Genomic DNA, 19,030 nt, shown 5'->3' with positions numbered 1-19,030 from the left:
AGAAGAGGACATTGGATCTCCTGGAACTAGAGTTACAGGTAGTTATTAGTCACCGTGTGGGTGCTGGAAACTGAACTGAAGTCCTCTGTAAGAGCAGCAAGTGCTCTTAGTCACTGAGCCATCTCTTCAGCTCCTTACCTTATAGAATGGTAGGTATTTTAGTTGGTGTAAGGTAGTAGCTGTCTCACATTGTCTTGTGCTATCATTACAGAATATATGAGACTAGATAATGTATAATGGGCAATAATTGATTTTTGCATAGTTCTAGAGATAGGATGTTAAAGGTCAAGGCACTACCCCCTAGTGAAGGCCTTCTGTGTCATCACATAGCTGAAGGCAGAAGGGCCAAGATACAGCAAATGGGAGCAAAAGTAACTGTTTCTTCATCATCATCATTTAATCTTTTGTACAGTCCAGTCTTTATCTCCATCCTCCCTATGGCCCCAAGTCTTCATAGGGTTAGATGCATCTTCTTTGACTAAGTCCAGACCCGGAAGCCCTCTGCTGTGTATGTGTCGGGGGCCTCATATCAGCTGGTGTATGCTGCCTGGTTGGTGGCTTGGTGTCTGAACAGTCTTGGGGGTCCAGGTTAATTGACTGTTGGTCTTCCCATGGGGTAGCTCTCTTTCTCAGCTTCTACCAGCTTTTCCCTAATTCAACCACAGGGGTCACCAGCTTCTGTTCATTGGTTGGGTGTAAATATCTGCATCTGACTCTTTCAGCTGCTTGTTGTGCTTTTTGGGGGTAGTCATGCCAGGCTCCTGTTTGTAAGCACACTATAACATCAGTAATGGTGTCAGGCCTCCCCTCGAGCTGGCTCCCAATTTGGGCCTGTCACTGAAACTCCTTTCCCTCCGGCTCTTCTCCATTTTTGCCCCCGCAGTTCTTTCAGACAGGAACTTGTAGAATCCACCTCCAGTAGAAAGACAGGGCATTAAGTGGATGGATGGGGTTGCCATCCCACAGTCAAAAGTAACTGTTTATAATGGCACCAATTCCACTCTAAGGGTGGAGCCCTTGGGTCAAAAATCATCTCTTAAAGGTCCAATCTGTTAATACTGTTAAGATGTAATTAAATTTATACGAATTTTAAAACCACAGTTTGAAGCTCATCATAGTTTTGAGTTGTACTTTCATCATGGCTATTAGCAGACACTTTTTACATGTTTTCTTGACTACTGATACATAATTTATTTTTGTTTTATGTGCATTGGTGTTTTGCCTGCATGTGTCTCTGTGTGGGAGTGTTGGAGTCCCAGGAACTGGAGTTGCAGACAGCTGTGAGCTGCCATTCAGGTGTTGGGAATTGAACTCAGGACCTCTGGAAGAGCAGCCAGTGCTCTTAACTGCTGAGCCACCTTTAATTTTGATGAAGTCCGGTGGTTTGTTTTTTTTTTTTTTTTTCTGTCACGTGCTTTGATGTGTTTAAGAATCCATCCCCAAATCCAAGATCAGGAAGATTTACTGTTCTGTTTTAATGTTTTTACATTTTAGCTCTTTCATTTATATTTCTGATCCATCTTAGGTTGGTTTTTTTTTTTTCCCATACTGTGAGCAATTCGAATCCAACTTCATTCTTCCCTGGTGCTAGGGAACAATGATATATTCTCTCTGACTGTCTTAGTTGATATTCTATGGCTGTGAGGAGGCCTACTTATTAAAACTTATAAAATAGTTAACTTTAAAAAAGGCAACTTATAAAATACAGCACTTGGAGGCTTGCTTGCATTTTCAGAGGGTTAGTCCATGATCCACACCACACCAGCATGGTGTGGATCATGGTGTCACGAATGGGTGATGGAGCAGAAGCCAAGAACTCACATCTGATCGAAAAGTTGCAGACAGAACGAGAACAAGAGTTGACCTTTTCAGTGACACTACAACAGAAGCCACACCTCCTAATCCTTCCTAAACGTTCCCACTAAGAAGGAACCAAAATTCAAATATATGAGCCTATAGGAGCCAGTCTCACCCAATCCACCACAGTGGTATCATTTCAGAAGAGATTAGCTTGCCTCTTCATGAGCCAAAAACAAGCTCCATCAGGACCCCTGTGCTCTCAATGAGGCTGTGAGCAACATAAAGTCTCCATCACATGAATGGGGCTGTCAGAAGGCAGCCTGTACTACCCTCCCATGCTCACTCAGAACTTAGTTTTAGCAACAGATAGCTGAGGGAGAATCGCAGTATCTTTCCCAGGAAAGTACCCCCCCCCCCCGCACACCCACACACCCACACACACTTAAGAAGAGGGGGAGTCTTGTGTTTCTGACTTTACCTGTGTGGGGTGGAGTTTCCCTCTCTGATCAGAAAGGTAGGAGGGTTCGGGGAGCTTGGCTGGAATGCCACAGACTCACACTTTTCTCTCTGGAGTCCTGTAGATTTTCTCAGACATCTTTTGCTGGAATGCCACAGACTCACACTTTTCTCTCTGGAGTCCTGTAGATTTTCTCAGACATCTTTTGCCTCACGGTGTGCCTGTTAGGCCCATCGCTGGAGGTGTTTTCATAATCCTCACAGCTCTTGTTGAGAGGCAGATGCACAGAGCCATTCATGCTGTCTTCCTGGTGTGGATTCTGTTCTGATTACTCAGTCAGTGAAACTGGGCAATGAGAAACCAGAGCCTCCGCAACCATTTAGTCTGTGTGTATTGATGAAGTGTCAACTAAGAAAAAGGTTCCTAGAGCAGAATGAGATGACAGCAACTAATGGGGGTGCTGGTGGAGAGGGGTGTCTACATTAGGAGATGGATCCTCACCCGTTAACTTCCTAGGGGCTTCTACTACACATAAACTACACAGATACCGAGCTATTTTGGAAACTGGATTTTCACAAAAGCAAGACTTAATATATACTAAGATATCCTGTGCCAAATATCTAGAGAATAAATGCTCCAGTTTTTCAGGCACAGGACAATCCAGGACCACAAGGGTCAGGGAGGATTTCTGTGGAGGAAGAGTGAGCTGAGCAGGGTTGCAGAACTCTGGGTGGTGTCTAGATAGTGTGGAGGGCAGATGCCAAGGACAGACTTCAGAGCTCTGATGCTGAAGTGGAGCGCAAGTCAGGGATGAACAGTAAATGGGCCTGCCTGCTCTCTGGGTTTGCAAAGAGAAATCAATTTGGAGGAAGGAGTTTTGGAGTGTGGGTTATGTCCAAAGCAAGCAGGAAGCCTAGTTTGCAGATCACAGACTTTGGGCTTTACCTCAGGAAACAGTAAATTGAGGAAAGTGGTTTTGGAGAAATGGCTTTGCCTGAGTGTAGATGGACTGTGCTTGGGGGAGCTTGGAGGCAAGACTAGTTTTAGGACCCAAGTTTAGATGAAGTGAAGATGTGGGTCTGTAAAGAAAGTGTGTAATGGACGGGAAAATAAACGTGGCACTTGTTTTTATAAGTGAAACACTAGAATGCAGGGTGAGGGGGGCTGATTTAGTGGCTTTATGTCTACATCTATTTTTACTATGCATCTCTGCCGCTGTAACTATAGTTAGAATTTATTTTCTTGAATTCACATATTTCCCCCCCTCTTTTGACTACGTCAAATTTCTTCCTTCTACGATCCTCTTGCTTTGAACTTGATCTCAAACACAGCATGTGTTTGCAGCCGGAAAGCTAGGTTGAGTTTCTTCTCCTGGAAACAGCTATACCGAAATGGAGGCACGTGGCCAACTCCTGCTTTTTAGCAGGTTGGATGTGACCTTCAAAACTCCTTAGGACATGCTGGTCTCCGGTGGTGGGGCTGCATCTCCAGTCAGACTCTGGCTGGCAGGCTCTCCCACGCCTGCCTAGGTGTGTATAACTTGCATCTCCGAGAGTAGAGTTGCTCAAACAATAACAATAACAAACAAAAACAAAAATCCCACTAATAAAAAGCAAACACACACACACACACACACACACACACACACTGTGCCTTACCATCCCTGTGTGGGATGATGAGGAAAGTCAAGGAAGAAGGAGTCAATCCTGTCCTTTTCAAATTGGAGTTCTGGGACGGGGACACACACACACACACACACACACACACACACACACACGCACGCACGTTCCGTTCTGCCCACTCCCTGCAACACTGCACCAGCTTCCCTCCCTAAGTCCTGATTCATGAACCGTGCCACCTTTGTCTCATTTTAAACTGTGCAGACTATTTTAATCCTCCCACCCCCAGCTCAGATTTTCCCCTCCCTCCATCCTCTGGAAAGCTGTGCTGTAGAGCGCTCGCGGGGTGGGAGAGCACTTCTCCCCGAGGCTCGGGGAGGCGACAACCGAGAAGCCCCCTCTCCTGGACCTCGAGGAGGGCGCGGGGGGGAGGGAAGCGCTTCGGCCCCTTTAAGGTGCGGCGCTCGGCGAAGTGCGGGCAGGCGGCCCGCGAGCCGGCGCGGGGCCAGGAGCCGGGTAGGGAAGTCCTACCTCCCCCTCCGCCCGCACCGGCCCGCGCCCTCCGCCCACCGCGCCGCGAGGGCCATGCGGCGCCTCTGAACCATGTCGTCCTCCTACGGCAAGAACGGGGCGGCGGACGGACCGCACTCCCCCAGCTCGCAGGTACCGCCCCCTCCTCCACCCGCGCCGCCCCGCGCCCCGCCTTGGTGCCGCGAGTGCGGGGCGCTGGTCCCGAGCCGCCGCTCCCTCCTCCGCGCCTCCCGCCTGCCCGCTCCTCCCCCTCCTCCTCCCCTCCTCCTCGCCCTGCTCCGGGGCTCAGCGCTCGGGCTTCAGTGTCCGCAGCCTCCTGTCGCTGATGCCGGGGACTCAGACCCCGCACACGCGACGTTTTGTTAATGGATGTGGTGGGTGCTCGGGACCACCCAGCTCGGGGTGAGGGATGGGGGTGGGGGCGCTGGGAGGCGCCGGGGAGACTAGGGTTCGGGGCGAGGGGCGGGGGGGGGGTCCCCAGGGCGCGGTTCCCAAGGAGGACTCCAGCCCCGGGTGACCGCTCGGCTCAGCGCTGCGGTCCTCACTGGCTTCTTTGTGGCCTCGGTGTGTCGAGTTCAGGTGGCCCGAGGCACCACGACCCGGAGGAGCAGGTTGAAAAGATCGGATGGCAGCACCACTTCTACCAGCTTCATCCTCAGACAGGTAGGAGGTCCGGGCGCCCGGAGCCCGCACCCAGCGCGGTCCCTCGCTCCCGAGCGCGAGTCCGGTCTGCGCCGCTCGGGGCTCGGTCCTTGTCCCTCTGCTCCATGCTGCCCTGTCCTGGGGTCCAGCCGCCCCTACCTCTGCTTCCAACTCCATCCCTCTGCTGGTACCCTGGCTACCTAGTGTTGGCATCCCTACATCTCTCTGTCGCTCCGAGAAGTTAGTTTGTATTTTGTGTACTTGCGTTGTAGAGGAAAAGGGACATTGGCCGGGGACACTGAATTTAAGAGCTAGAAAGTATTCCTGGCCCACCTTCGTTGCACAGAGGGACCTTGAGAGACCTGATTTGATGCGCTGTGAGAGTTTGAGGGTTTCTACAATCTTTGTCCTATTTTGAATACTTTGCACATTTTTGAGCGAGTTCTCTGAGTTCTGGCCAAAAGAAAGACACTTAGAAAAGTTTAGTCTCATTTTGGCACTGCTTCATCGATTTCGCGTAATCACGGACTGACAGGGACAGCGGTCTAGTGAGACCTAAATAAGACAGCTCGGGCGCAGTTCCCAGGGTCTGGCTGAACCTCGCGCTGGCTTTCCCGTGTTTTCCTCGTGGTCAGAGGCAAGTAGTTCGAACCGCAGGTCGCTAGCAATGCTCAGTCCTCTGGTGCCTGTCACCTTGAGGAAGGAAATCGACCCTCTGATTTTGCCCTACCCAGTGCTGCCAATAAAACCTCCGGAGCCGCAGGATGCCGGAGAAGGAATGCACAAGTGGCTCACCTTGATCTTTCTCTGGAGTGTGTTTTTTCCAGGTGACTTAGGCAGACTTTGGTCACTGCCCCAAGACGCTTTTATCCTAGGTTCTGCCCTGGACTGCTGGAGCGATCTTGAGAAATACTTTTCTCTCTAGGTCACCCAGAACGTGGTGTCTTGAGATTCTAACTTACTATGGCATCCGCGGTGTTTTTTTTTTTTTTTTGATAATTAGTTTAAACATATTTTCAAAGTAGAACATGATTTAGACTCAAAATTGGACTCTGACAGCGCTTAAAAGGTCTATAAAGCATATTTGGGTAATATTTCCACGAACATTTGTACTTTCTGCAGAAACAGAAATTATGGCTATCATTCTGTAACTCAGTGTGGTGTGCTCTAGGCATGAACAGTATTTAAACACATTTGATTCTGCATTCATTTTGAAAGAACATTGTACCCTCTTTGTAGAGCTGGGGTTATTTGTGTATTTGATTAGGGGAAGCCACTGCTCAGCTTAAAATATTTTTTTGAGTTATGCAACCCTGAATTCTTTATGTTTATTTTGTAGATGCTTATTTTCGGTAGTGCTTTCTTATTGCAGATTCTTGGAACTACTAATTATACAGTAGTGCATTCTGTGAGATGTTTGTCTAATACTTTTGAATTCACTGCACTACTTTACACTCTGAGCCTAAACAAAACAATATCCTTTCTGATATTTTCCCTAATTTCCTAATCATTAAATGATTGAAACCACACACACACACACACACACACACACACACACACACACACACACAATGTTGTAGAGTGGGCTGCTGTATGTAGGCTTAACGGAAAAAATATTGCAAAGGTAATTTTAGGAGTTACTTGAACCAGTGTGAAGGTTTTGAGAATAAATATAGCTCATAAATATTTTTGAAAGTGGACATACTGATTTCATAAAATGGTCCAAATTCAGGAATTAATTGTAACAAACAATGTTCTTAATTTTGGTACAGAAACAGTATCTGTTTTGGGGGAGAACTTCATAGCACAGTATACTCCTGTACATTATCTAATTTAAATAGCATCATACAGACCTCTTTAAATGAATTATTTATATATACATTAAAGCATAACACCCTTTAATAGAGCTCTTTAAAGGGTGATGGTAATTTATTAATATTTAAATACTTTTTAAAAAATTAAAATTTATCTTAATTGATTGTGGGTGTGTGGGTGTCACTAATGTGTGTTTGTGGCGGTCAGAGGGCAACTTACAGGGTTGATTCTCTCCTTCTACCTTGTGAGCCGAGGGAACTGAGCTCAAGTTGTCAATTAGCTGATAGCTAGCACAGTTGCCATCTCTCTGGCTTTTAAATTCTTGATACTAGCAGTGATGGAATTTCCTGGTTTTGTTTCACATTTATTTTGCTTTAACTACAGGAGAAAGTAGAGAGACCAATTGGATTACTCAGTTTTCCATTGCTGAGATAAAATGCTGAGAAAATCAACTTAAAGGAGAAAAGATTTATTTTTGCTTCATGGCTTCTGAGAGTTCAGCCTGTGGTCACTTGACTGCGCCTGTGATGAAGCAGAATAGGTGGCGGGGATGTGGGGTGGGGGTGTGGGGGTTGGGGTGTGCTGACCTCATGGCAGCTGAAGCAGAAAGACAGTTCTGGGAACAGAAAACAAAGGCCTGGAGATAAAGTAAGCCCTTCAAGGGCATGACCCCAAAGATCTACTTCCTCCAGCTAGGCCACACCCCTTACAATTTCTACCACCTTCAAAAGCCCCAATCAGCCATGAGTTCATCAATGGATTAATCCACTAACCAGATTAGAGCCCTCATCATCCAAGCTCTTTTGAACATGCTGCTGTGGGAACCAAGCCTTCAACTTATGAATCACTGGGGGATCCTTTATGTTCAAACAATTGCATCCATAAAAATAGAGTTGCTCACTTCTTGGTCCTACCATTTAGTGGAGGAAAACCTCTCATGGAAAGTATTCCATGTGCTGCATTAACGGTGGAAGACTGCTCAAAGGTCAGAGGGCCAGCTGCATGTTTAATAATGAGAAGAGTTTTAATTCTTGGACCTGGTATATGTTTTGCTGCCTTTGTGTATCTATGCACACTGGGAAACCGGTCTCAAAACAGGGCAGTTGAGGAAGAGAGGTTACGTGGTCCTACACGGTTTTGTCCTGGAAACCTGACAGGGAATGAAGGAATGACTGACAGCGAGGAAATGACAGGGACATGTGCAGAAAAGCTAGGATTGGATGAGCTCTGCTCACCTTGACAGAGGGCACCTGTTAGACTACTCAAACAATTGTGTTTGGCACAGGAGGAGGTCTTCTGAGGTTTCTGGAAGGAAGCAGTCTCAGGCTGTAAACACCAGGAGGAGCGAGCTGTGGTTGGTAGTTTCTACATACATGGGTCAATTGCTTCTAAACACTCTGCCTTGGACCAAGGGGAGGCTCTGCCACTCCTCTAAGTTCCACCCAGGCAAGACTTTGTCATCCCCCCCACCCCCAGCCCCCATCTGCTAGATTGCTGGCTCCTACAGTTCAGGAGAGTTGAGGGTTTGAAATGAATCCAGAGAGCCACTAAATGGCGTCTTTGAGGAAATTTGCTACTGAAAGGGGAGCAAGGTAGACTAGGTGATCCAAAAATGGCTTAACCATGGTCTTCCAAAGTGTACACAGTCTGATGGTGTCTTCTTGCCACACACAAGATGATAGAGTCTGATGGCGTCTTCTTTCCAGACACGAGATGAAATCCAAGAGCTGGTTGAAGTTAAAACGGAATGACGCCTTACAGTAAGGACTTCCAGTGATTGCTACTCTCATGGGGATGGCTATCTCAGTATGGACATGGGATTTCTTTTCCCCAGGAGGTCTCTGATAGGCTGTTTATGGGTAGAACATGTATCTGTGGCTCACATCCTGGAGAAGTTAGCATTTGCTTTGCATTCAGCTCCGTGTTAGACACTGTGAGGGAAGAGGAAAGAGGCTTCGATTTTGTACTCAAAAGATTTTATCGTTGAGTTGTGGAGAATGATAGATTAAAAACAGTCCAGGGAGGGTAACAGCAGGCTTGCACGGCAACCAGGGACTGTGTGCACTGAGGATCACAGTGCATTTGGGTTCTCGAAGCATTTTAGTCATGAATGGCAGAGTATTACCTTAGTCTTCTTCCCACTTGGGTTTGAAAAGAAACTCTGTTGGAGGGTTAGTTAGCTTTCTTCTTATTGAGTGACTTCTATGAATCCCTTTATAGGGTCCGGCCTCTACCCAGTAACAGTATCATCCCCAGCTAGAATCTCTTATGTCTGGATTCAGAACTGAAGTGTACCATCCTCCTGCCACAGGCCCTTTGCGCATGCTGAGCACCTATGTGGAGTCCATTACCTTTCTCTTTGCCTATTAGCTCTTTATATATCCCTCAAGATCCGAGAGTTAAGATTTTGTGGAGATTTGTGTTTTTATAATGCTTCTCACTGCAGCACAGGCTAGCCTCAAAGTTATGACAATTCTCCTGCCTCAGCTTAAGAATTTAGTCTTATTTCCTTTTTTAAACTCCCCAATTAGGTCAGTTTTCAAAGAAGGTGCTTCTAGAGCCAAAGTACCTGTGCTCATTTTTCAATCGCACCTCTCCATTGCAGTTCAAGATGGACTAAGATCTCTCTTACTGTCTACCCCCTGACTGAGATCTTTGCTTCTTGGCATCAAGCCTCATTCATTTGCAGTTCGGGCCCATTTGAATAAAGGAAGAGAATGAGTTTGGGGATAAATTTTTGTTGCAAAAAAGAAATTGCTCCCTAGCAAACCTACCCCCTAAATTCTGTAGCTTAGAACAATTTCTTTCTGAGCACTGACCAGACAGTGCTCTGCTTATGTGATGTTACGTGGGCACAGGGATGGCGGGGAAGGTCCAAAATAGCTGCACACATGTGGTTGGCAGTTGGTGCAGGCTACTGGCTGCGAGCTCTGCTGGGGCTTTTGGCAGGGCGCTTGGTTTTCCTCCATCTGTGGCGTGCATGGCTGTTTGGACCTTTTGGTGATATGGTGGCTGTAGTCTAAGCTGGACCATCCCAGAGAGCAGAGACAGCATCTGCAGGTGTCCTAGACTTCAGTTTCAAACTCGATCCATCACTTCTTTTGTATTGCATAAGGTAAAATAGGCGTAAGAGCCTACCCCATTTCAAGGGGGAGAAAAGGGAAAGTATCTCTCTCTCTCTCTGTGTGTGTGTGTGTGTGTGTGTGTGTGTGTGTGTAGCCAGCAGTGAACCTTAAGTGCTGTTCTCCAGGGGCTGACTGACTTGCATTTTGCAACATGGTCCCTCAACGGGACCTGGGACTTACTTGCCAATTAGGCTAGGAAGGATGGCCAGCCTCAGGATCCATGCAGTTCTGCATTCCCAAGAGGATATCTAAAAAACTGACCAAACAAACCACCAAAACCCTGCAAACTTTAAAACAGTATATATTTAGTATGGTGTGCTCTCAGGTGCACATGTCACAGCAAGCATTCGAAATTCAGAGAGCAATTGGAAGGAATCATCCTTCTGCCATGTGGGGCCCAGGGTTTGAACTCAGGTCATAAGGCTTGGCAGTGAGTGCATTTCTCACTGAGCCATCTCGCTGGCTGAGACTATTTACTCGTGTTTTAAAATTTGTATGAATGTTAGTGTTCCTGCTTGTCTGCATGTACACCATGTGCATGCAAAGTCCTTCAGAGGCTAGCCGGCATTGGATCCTTGCAGCCGGAATTACAGGCAATTGTGAGTCTCCTGATTTGGGTGTTGGGAACCCAACCTTGACCCTCTGAAAAAGGAGGAAGTGGCCTCAATGGCCAAGCTGTCTCTCCAGCCCCTGAGAGTATTTTTGATGTAGTGAAAAGGTCAATTCCCATGGGTGTAAAAAGAAATGGGTAAAACAAAATTAAACTCAGCATTAATATTATATCACGAACTAAAATTATTCAATTTATTTGGCAAAATAAGGGATAAATGTTCCACGAGTCCAAAAACTATTTGATTAATTTTATATAAAAATATTATTTACGTGTATGTCCACTTGTGTGTGAATGTGCACATGTGCCTCGGTGGACTTGTGGAGGTCAAGGGACAACCTAGTGGGGCTGTTTCTCTTCTTCTTCCTTGATGTGGTGTCTGGGGTTTGAACTCTGGCCATTGGGCTTGCATGGTAAGCCCCTTATCTGCTGAGCCACCTCAGTGGTCCTGTTTGATGAATTTTAAGCATGCTGTCACTTAAGGATAGTGGGAGCTTGGTGTGGTGGTGATGTGTGCCTGGGATCCTAGCTACTGAAGAGGCTGAAGCAGGCAAGTCTCTTGAGCCTCAGAGTTTGGAGCCAACTTGGATAACAAAGTGAGACTTAAATCTAAACAAAACAAAACAAAAATCCAAAAATCGGGACAAACAAACAAAGCATAAAGAGGCTCTGTGGACCTAATGAAAATTATCTACTAAACCCTCACAACAAGATTGTATTGCACCGAGACTCTGAAAGCACACACACACACACACACACACACACACACACACACACCACACACACACACACAGTAAATAATAAATGATTAAACAGTGGTATATCTCTAGAATACTATTTAGTCATTAAGATGCAGGGATGACAGGAAAGTACATTGAAACATTCATTCAATGTACACCGAAGTGAAAAGGTAAGTCATAGAATAAAAGAATGACATCACACTTAGAAATAAGAGCTTGTGGGGCAGGAGACAGGAGCTGCAGCTGTCTGTGGAAACCTTGCGGGTTTTTTTAAGCTATGCTAATCAGATGGTCCTTACAATGATTCAATGAACCCACATTGTATTTAGAGATCGAAAACATATGCAGATTCTGAGTTGATACTATAATAAAACAAGTTGGCAGAGAAATTCTTTGGGTTATAATTTGGGTACTGGTTACAGACACATTTCTCTGATGAAATGTGAATTCGTCCACAGAAGGTGTCTGCTTTGTGCACAGCTCTAAGAATAATCATATGCCTAGAGGCATGTAGATATGCCAGATTTATCCATAAACTCGGAATCACACAGTTTTAGAACAGGAAGAGATTGCAGAAGTCAAAACCTTCCAGTTTCTTACCTCCAGAGAACTAGAACAGAGGCCCGGCATAGGACGGAAAGGTCACGCTGCTAGAGGTGGAGCTGAGACAGCCTTGGCTCTCTTATTTTCTCCACCGCACACTCTATAACGCTGGGATAAAAATGGACACAGATTTGTGGATTGGTCCATGAAAGGGCACATGGGGTTTGTTCCTCTTTACACTTGCACTACTCATTTATTTCTCGAGTTTATTTAATTATTTTACTTTTGGGATAGAGAATTGTTGTGTAGCTCAGGCTGGTTTGGAATACACATCCTCCTGCCTCAGCCTCCTCAGTGCTGCAATTATAGGTCTGGCCCTGGTTCTAGAAGTGGCCTTACTCTGTGAAATTGCTTAGAAGAACAAAGCATTGTCGTTCTGGAGGGTCTGGAGCCTGGGTTGCTTACTAATCCTATCATGGATGGTCCTTTTTGTTTTTATGTTCGCAGTTCACAAAGGATTATTTATTTGTCTGTTTACTTAACTAATAAACAGTCAAATAATATATTAGCCATAGTCTACCTTATTACCCTATCAAAATTACTGGTATTTTTCCCTATTCCCCATGGACTTGACTATAAGAACATATTTAAACAGATAATGAGAGAGATCAGAAACCAGGTCCAGAAATTAGTTACAGCATGAAGCCTCCTTTGATAGTTTTTAAAAACTACTTTTATTTCATTTTATTTTATCAGTATAGGCGTTTTGTCTATATGCATGCTTGTGTACCACATGCTCCCTGGTACCCAAGGAGGTCAGAAGAGGGCATCAGATCCCCTGGAACAGAAGTTACATATGGTGGTGAGCTGCCATGTGGGTGCTGCGAATGAATCCAGGTCCTCTGCAAGAATAGTTGGTGCTCATAACAATTGAACCATTTCTTCAGCTACGAGCCACCATTACACAAGAAAGCTATGGAGGAAAGTGTCAAGAGCTGGACCCAGAGGAATCTAACTGGTAGAAGCAAGAGCCACAAGGAGATGCTGCCTCTGTCAGAGTAGCCACTTGGGGTAGAGAAAAGGAAGAGAAATATCTACTCTCTCCCTCTTCCCTTCAGGTGGCCACTGGCTGCTTAGGTGGGATCCAGCTGGTCTGGGGTCCTGGGATGTATCCTATAGGCCTGGACCTTGAGATGGGGATGGGAGGAGCTGGGAACCATTTTTATATTTTAGCTACAGCACAGCAGGCAGCAAAGAAGTATTTTCATCAACAAAGGTAGAAGGCTTCTTTTCCTTCCTTGTGCTGTAAGTAGGTCTTGCTTCCTAAATAGTACAGTCCAGTTGCAGGGAACTTTAAGAAAGCGTTCACACTCCCTTTGAGACTGTTCTGTAGGGTGAGGCTTCGCAAACTGCAATCTAATCAAATAAAAGCAAGAAAGAGATCGACTTTTCTCCTGGTAAACCCTGCTTTGTCTGGAACTGAATGCGTGAAAACGGTGACTGGGAAATCTAATGACGGGGCAGCTGATCAGTTAGTTATCCATTGGTTTATTGATCTCTAAGCCCCCACTGCTGTAAGATTTTTACTGACATGCAGAATAAGCTCTGATTCAAGTGTTAGTCTTCCTAGGAAATTAAACTGTATAGAAAGCTAGGCTAAGCCAGGCGTGGTGGTGCACGCCTTTATTCCCAGCATTCGGGAGGCAGAGGCAGGCGGATTTCTGAGTTCGAGGCCAGCCTGGTCTACAGAGTGAGTTCCAGGACAGCCAGGGCTACACAGAGAAACCCTGTCTCTAAAACCCCCCCAAAAAAAACAAACCAAAAAATCAAAAAACCAAAAAAACAAAAAAACAAAAAAACAAAAAACAAAAAACAAAAGAAAGTTAGGCTAAAAATGAAGGGTTTTGTGTCTGTCCCCACCTGATCAGGGGTCCACCAGCTGTCCCCTACTGCACTGTACCTGGGTAGCTTATCCCTCAGTGGATAAAAACAAGGGCTGAGCAGAGGAGAATGTTGTCTAGTCAAATCACTGGGTAGCTAGTTGTAGAAGACTCTCGACCCCTGTCTCCTAACTCGTGAGATCTGTCTCTACCATCCAGATCTAGCACAGTCTCCTAGCTGGGGCAACAGGTCTTCCAAACATACCTTCCTTAGAGTTTGCCCTTTCTGGGTTTAGTTTTCAAATCTCAGACTCAGAAGTAGGTGGGCAGCTTGAGGCTCACTCATTATCCCTGGAGGCTAGGAGATGCCTCCTGGTACTTGGAGATGGGGCCTGCAGCCCACATTCCAGTTGGTGGTACTCTCCCCGCTATGCTTTTTGAGTAGTGTAGCCTCTGTTGGCTTGTCCTTTGCCAGAGCTTTCTGTCCAGCCCAAGTGCGTGTGCTGAGAAAGGGTATAGAACTCAGAACTACCAGTCCTCTGAGTTGGCCCTTCAGTAGGTGTTCCTGGCCCGTCTGAGACTCTGCACTCTTCAGACTACTGAACCTGGACTGTTATGCAAATATGTCCATCACTACCCATGAGAAGACAAAACTACTCACTCACAGATTCTTAAATGTCTCTCCATATTAGGAAGTATTAAACCGCCAAGCCCTAAGAAGAGCCATGCTGTTAGCCCCATGAGAACATTCTGGTTCAAACAGTTGACATTGTCCTATCTTCTCAGTTGTATGTATACAATCATCCTTCATGGACCCAGAACACAATGAAGCAGAGTTCCATGCTCTTCATTCTTGAAGACTAGAAGTTCTCACAAAAGCTCATCAAGAGTCCAGTCCACAAGGCTTTAACTATGAGGGGGAGTCAGGGATTCTTGCAGGGAGATAGGATCTGGGTTGGCTTCCTGTCCCTGAAACTAATACCAGAGATAATGAATTTCTAAGGGGAGACGGGTCTCGGGGGATGCATAGCTTAGTGGTAGAGGACCTTCCCTAGCATGTGCAAGGCCCTAGGTTTGATCCTATGCACCAACAAAAGAGAAAGACTTACCTTGGCCTGTGGTTTCAGAAGTTACAGACCATGGCCACTTGGATCTGTTGCTTTGAGGCCAATGGTGAAGCGCCATATCATGGTGGGAATCTGTGGTGTCAAGATTAACTGCATGCCTCAGGCCCCACAACCAAGAAGAGAAAGGAATTCTATGAACTTCTCATAGGTTCCAATTAATGCCACCCTGGGGACCAAGCCCTCAACGCTTGAACCTTCAGGGGACACTGATCTAAACCTTAGCAGACCAGCTACAATATAGCTTCAATACCATAGTAGACCAGACACCAGAATTGCCGAGGCTTGTATCCATAAAAAAAAAAAAAAAGCTACAATATAGATTCAATTTTAAGGGAATGTTTTTATTGCTTTTAAGTAACAACAACAACAAACTATGGCATCCTGTGGCCTGAATAGAACACACTATAGCATTATCAACGCCTGGCTTGAACATAAATAGCACATTGGAATTCCTTGGTGGTAGTTCTCATTTTTATTAGAGTAAACATGGTCCTCTGGAAACTTTCCTATTTCTTTAACATAACTTGATTATTGCACACATAAATAGAATGGAAGTAATTACTTGAATCTGAAGGGATGACATTCAGTATTTGTATTGGGGTTCTGAAAGCATTAATTAGGTGGAAGCTGTAAAAATTGCTTAACAGCTGTGGACTCTTGCAGATCATCCTACTAATCATTTGGATGACAAATGGTGTCTCCTTGATGTCTTACTTTATCTTCTTCCCTCTTGGTAGATGTATCTTCCTTCTGGCTGGCAGTTTAATTGCTGTTGCGGTATTTGTTTTGAGAGGAAATATTTTCTAAACATAAACTTGAAAAGAATATGCATATTTTTCCCCCTGGGCTGTCAGAATCACCAGAAGTGGTGAACTTACGTAGCACGGATGGTGCCTAGAAATGATACCTTTCTCAAACTTCTTATGGAATTTTAAAAAGTCATTTCTTTTTGAATATACAAAAAACTGTGGAAATATACAGTGCCTTGTGTACAATAATTCATCATTCCACCATCATTTCAAACGGTCTGCTGCTCTTGTCAACTCTTCAGACGCTTGTTAAGGTTCAGGGCCAAACAAGTGGGTAAATGCCTGTCCTCCTTAGTGGATACGGTCAGTGTGTGTGTGTGTGTGTGTGTGTGTGTGTGTGACAAGCATGGGGAAGGCAATCTATTCTCACCACCCCCACAATTTTATCATCACAATCACTCACACACATCCTTTTCCTTACCTCTCTATAACCAAGGCAGCAGCTATGCAACATTGTATATTCATCTGTTCTATTTTACTAAGTGGAATCATACAACAATGCCTGTTCTTTTGGAACTGCTTCTAAGGGCTTGTTTCCGGCTCCAGGGCTCAGTGGCAGTGAGGCTTGTTTTGCTTGTTTTCGGCTCCAGGGCTCAGTGGCAGTGAGCCTTGGTGTCAGCGTGCGGTGCTGACTGATCATTGGAAATGGACTTGCCTTTTCAGTGAACCTTGTCAGGTTACATGGTATCGAATGGGATGGGGCACCCTTGGGCTTATCTGGAGCTGTGTTCTCAGGTCTCATTGATGAGGTTTTTGTTTTGTTTGTTTGTTTGATTGCTTTGGCAGAATTATTTTATTTCATGGAACTCAGACCACTAACCCCAGCTTGTCGTCAGGAAACATTTAGAAATTGTTTTTATTTTATGTTGTGTGTGTGTTTTGCCTGTATGTTTGTCTGTGTACCATGTGTGTGCAGTGCCTGTGGAGGTCAGAAGGTGGCATTCATTCCCTGGGATTGGGATTGTTAAATAGGGGCCATACGGCTACTGAGATTTGAACCCAGGTCCTCTGGAAGAACAGGCAGTGCTCTTAATCACTGAGCCATCTATCCAGTTCCAGGAGAGTTTTATATAATACGATGTTGTCTACAGAAGGAAAGAAAAATGTCAGAGATAAAAGTTACGACTATGGTTTCAATAATTTTTAATATTAGAAATACCTTGAGTACTTGCAATTCAAAATTCTTATACTTTTATCTACTTTTAAATAATAATGTATATTTGGTAATTATGGCATTTCTTCCTTTCTTGAGAAATACAATCAGAAAGAATGCAGTGTGCCTGAGTCCAGATCTAATTGCAGGATTTATGGGAATTACTGGGTATACAGAACTGTACTCTCTGTGTGGCAGGTGCTGTTCAGTAATATTTCAGTACTTCCCTGGGGGACAGAAGTCAATTATTGCACGGTTGTCTGGGAGAGAAATAGGTCAGCTGCACACGGGCTTTGCTAATTCTAGAGAGCTTGAGGGTGCTTGACTTTGGGGAGATGCTTGATTATTTTGGTCTTTATGTTCTGGTCTGTGCTAGTGAGTGCTAAGACTTTCATGTGTTATGGTCATCATACCCTTCGATAAAATACAAAGCTTTTCTTTTTTATGTAAAATGAAAAGCAAATCATACAATACCTTTATTTAAAAGTGTCAAATCTGTATTGTAAGAGTGATGTGAACGTGGGTGTTATTTGTGGTTTTATTTCTATGTTAGTATATATGTTTAATAAATGTCATACTTCCAAGTATTTTGCTGATTGAAGTTCTATATAAAAAAAAAATAGGGTTTTTTGTTTGTTTGGTTTGGTTTGGTTTTTCAAGACAGGGTTTCTCTGTGTAGCCCTGGCTGTCCTGGAACTATACTCTGCCAACCAGGCTGGACTGCAACTAAGATTCACTTGCCTCTCCCTCTCGAGTGCTATGATTAAAGGTGTGCACCACCACCACTCGGATTTCCAGAGCTTTTTAAAGATAGTGTCGTCAGTGAAACTTACACATGTCCAATTTATGAATAAACTTAGATGCCTTCCCCCGATTACCTAAACTTCAAAACTCATATCACGTCTGGCCCTTTCTAAAGTAACAGCAAAAACAACAAAACCATCCAAACCGTGTACCTTGGACTCATGAGTTTGGAATTGTGCACCTTGGAGTCACAGATCCTGGCACACTATACCACAGCCTAGGCTCCAGGTGGAGGAGTGGCAGCTGAGAAGAAATGGGAAGAGCTCTGGAGGATTGGTGAGATCGGGGAAGGAATGGCTGCTCAGATGTGGTCCCTGCCCCCACAGACATGTTTTCACACTCCCAACTGCTTGCCTTTCCTCCGTTATATGAAATGGGAAGAACTTGAAGATGCTTTGGGTTAATGAAAAAAATCTGTTTAAAAACCACTAAGATTGTAGGAGTCTTAGGAGGCTCTTCTTCATGTAACATCACCTGCCTGACTTATTCTTGGCATGTTCCTCTCTCTCTCTCTCTCTCTCTCTCTCTCTCTCTCTCTCTCTCTCTCTATATATATATATATATATATATATATACATATATATATATACACACATACACACACATATATGTGTGTGTATGTATATGTATGTACGCGATATGTATATATGTGTGTATATGTGTATGTATGTATGTATGTATGTATGTATGTATGTATGTATGTATGTATATAATCTCCAAGTAGCAAAGTGGGTAGCTGAAAAACCCAGGTCCATGTGCCTCAGTCCACTTCCAATGTGATGTCCTCCCTACTTGCCTGGGCCGCTGCCACTTGCTGGGTACCCATTTTCTTCCTGCCACCCCCTCTATCATAATACTTTCTCCTCTTGGTGATATGTATCTGTCAGAACTCCCTGGAACCTTCTCCTCCTAGAAGCACGCTCACACACATGGCTCTCCTTCCCTGGCATGGCCCTGGAGCTGTTCTGCCTATTCACTTAGTAAGTCTTCCTTTGTGTAATGGGGAAAGCCCGTGTACCCCACCAGCCTGTGTGTCTTCACCTCCATCACTGATGTGCCATGTGGGATGGGAAAAGAGGAGCGGAGGAGAGGAGAAGTTGAAGTGTCTGCAGCAACAGTGTACCTTAGGCTTGGCCACGTTTTCTACAAGGAGACACAGGACCTCAGTGCTTTGCCCTTGGTGTTCCTGGCTGATAATCTGCTGCCCAGCAATGGAGGGGTGCATCCTGCTACAGCTCGTCTTCACCCTGTGAGAACACCACTGCTTTCTTCTAGGATACTATTCTCAGCTCTATGCTCCCTGGCCTCTCTGGATAAGACTTCCTCATCTCTGGGACTCACAGTTCCCTGAATTCTTTTTTTTTTTTAATATTTT

At 45.0% G+C, this 19,030-nt stretch overlaps 1 protein-coding gene across 2 annotated transcripts in view; it reads left to right on the top strand.

The window, feature by feature from the left end:
• Positions 1-4,177: 4,177 nt before the first annotated feature.
• Positions 4,178-19,030, top strand: part of Cacnb4 (calcium voltage-gated channel auxiliary subunit beta 4) — a 243,005-nt gene continuing 228,152 nt past the window's right edge. The window contains exons 1-2 of one of the 2 annotated variants that reach the window (XM_021180332.2): positions 4,178-4,539; positions 4,987-5,070. In XM_021180332.2, the coding sequence (XP_021035991.1) occupies positions 4,480-4,539; positions 4,987-5,070 (144 nt within the window). In that variant the 5' untranslated portion in view covers positions 4,178-4,479. Of the gene's footprint in view, positions 4,540-4,658; positions 4,782-4,986; positions 5,071-19,030 lie in introns of those variants that run through there. The other variant, XM_021180341.2, reaches the window with a different exon arrangement.

This window comes from Mus caroli, chromosome 2 (assembly GCF_900094665.2).
Source record: "Mus caroli chromosome 2, CAROLI_EIJ_v1.1, whole genome shotgun sequence".
NCBI classification, from domain to species: Eukaryota; Metazoa; Chordata; class Mammalia; order Rodentia; family Muridae; genus Mus; species Mus caroli.
The sequence above is the reverse complement of the archived record's forward strand: the minus strand, read 5'-3'. Positions and strand labels throughout refer to the sequence as shown.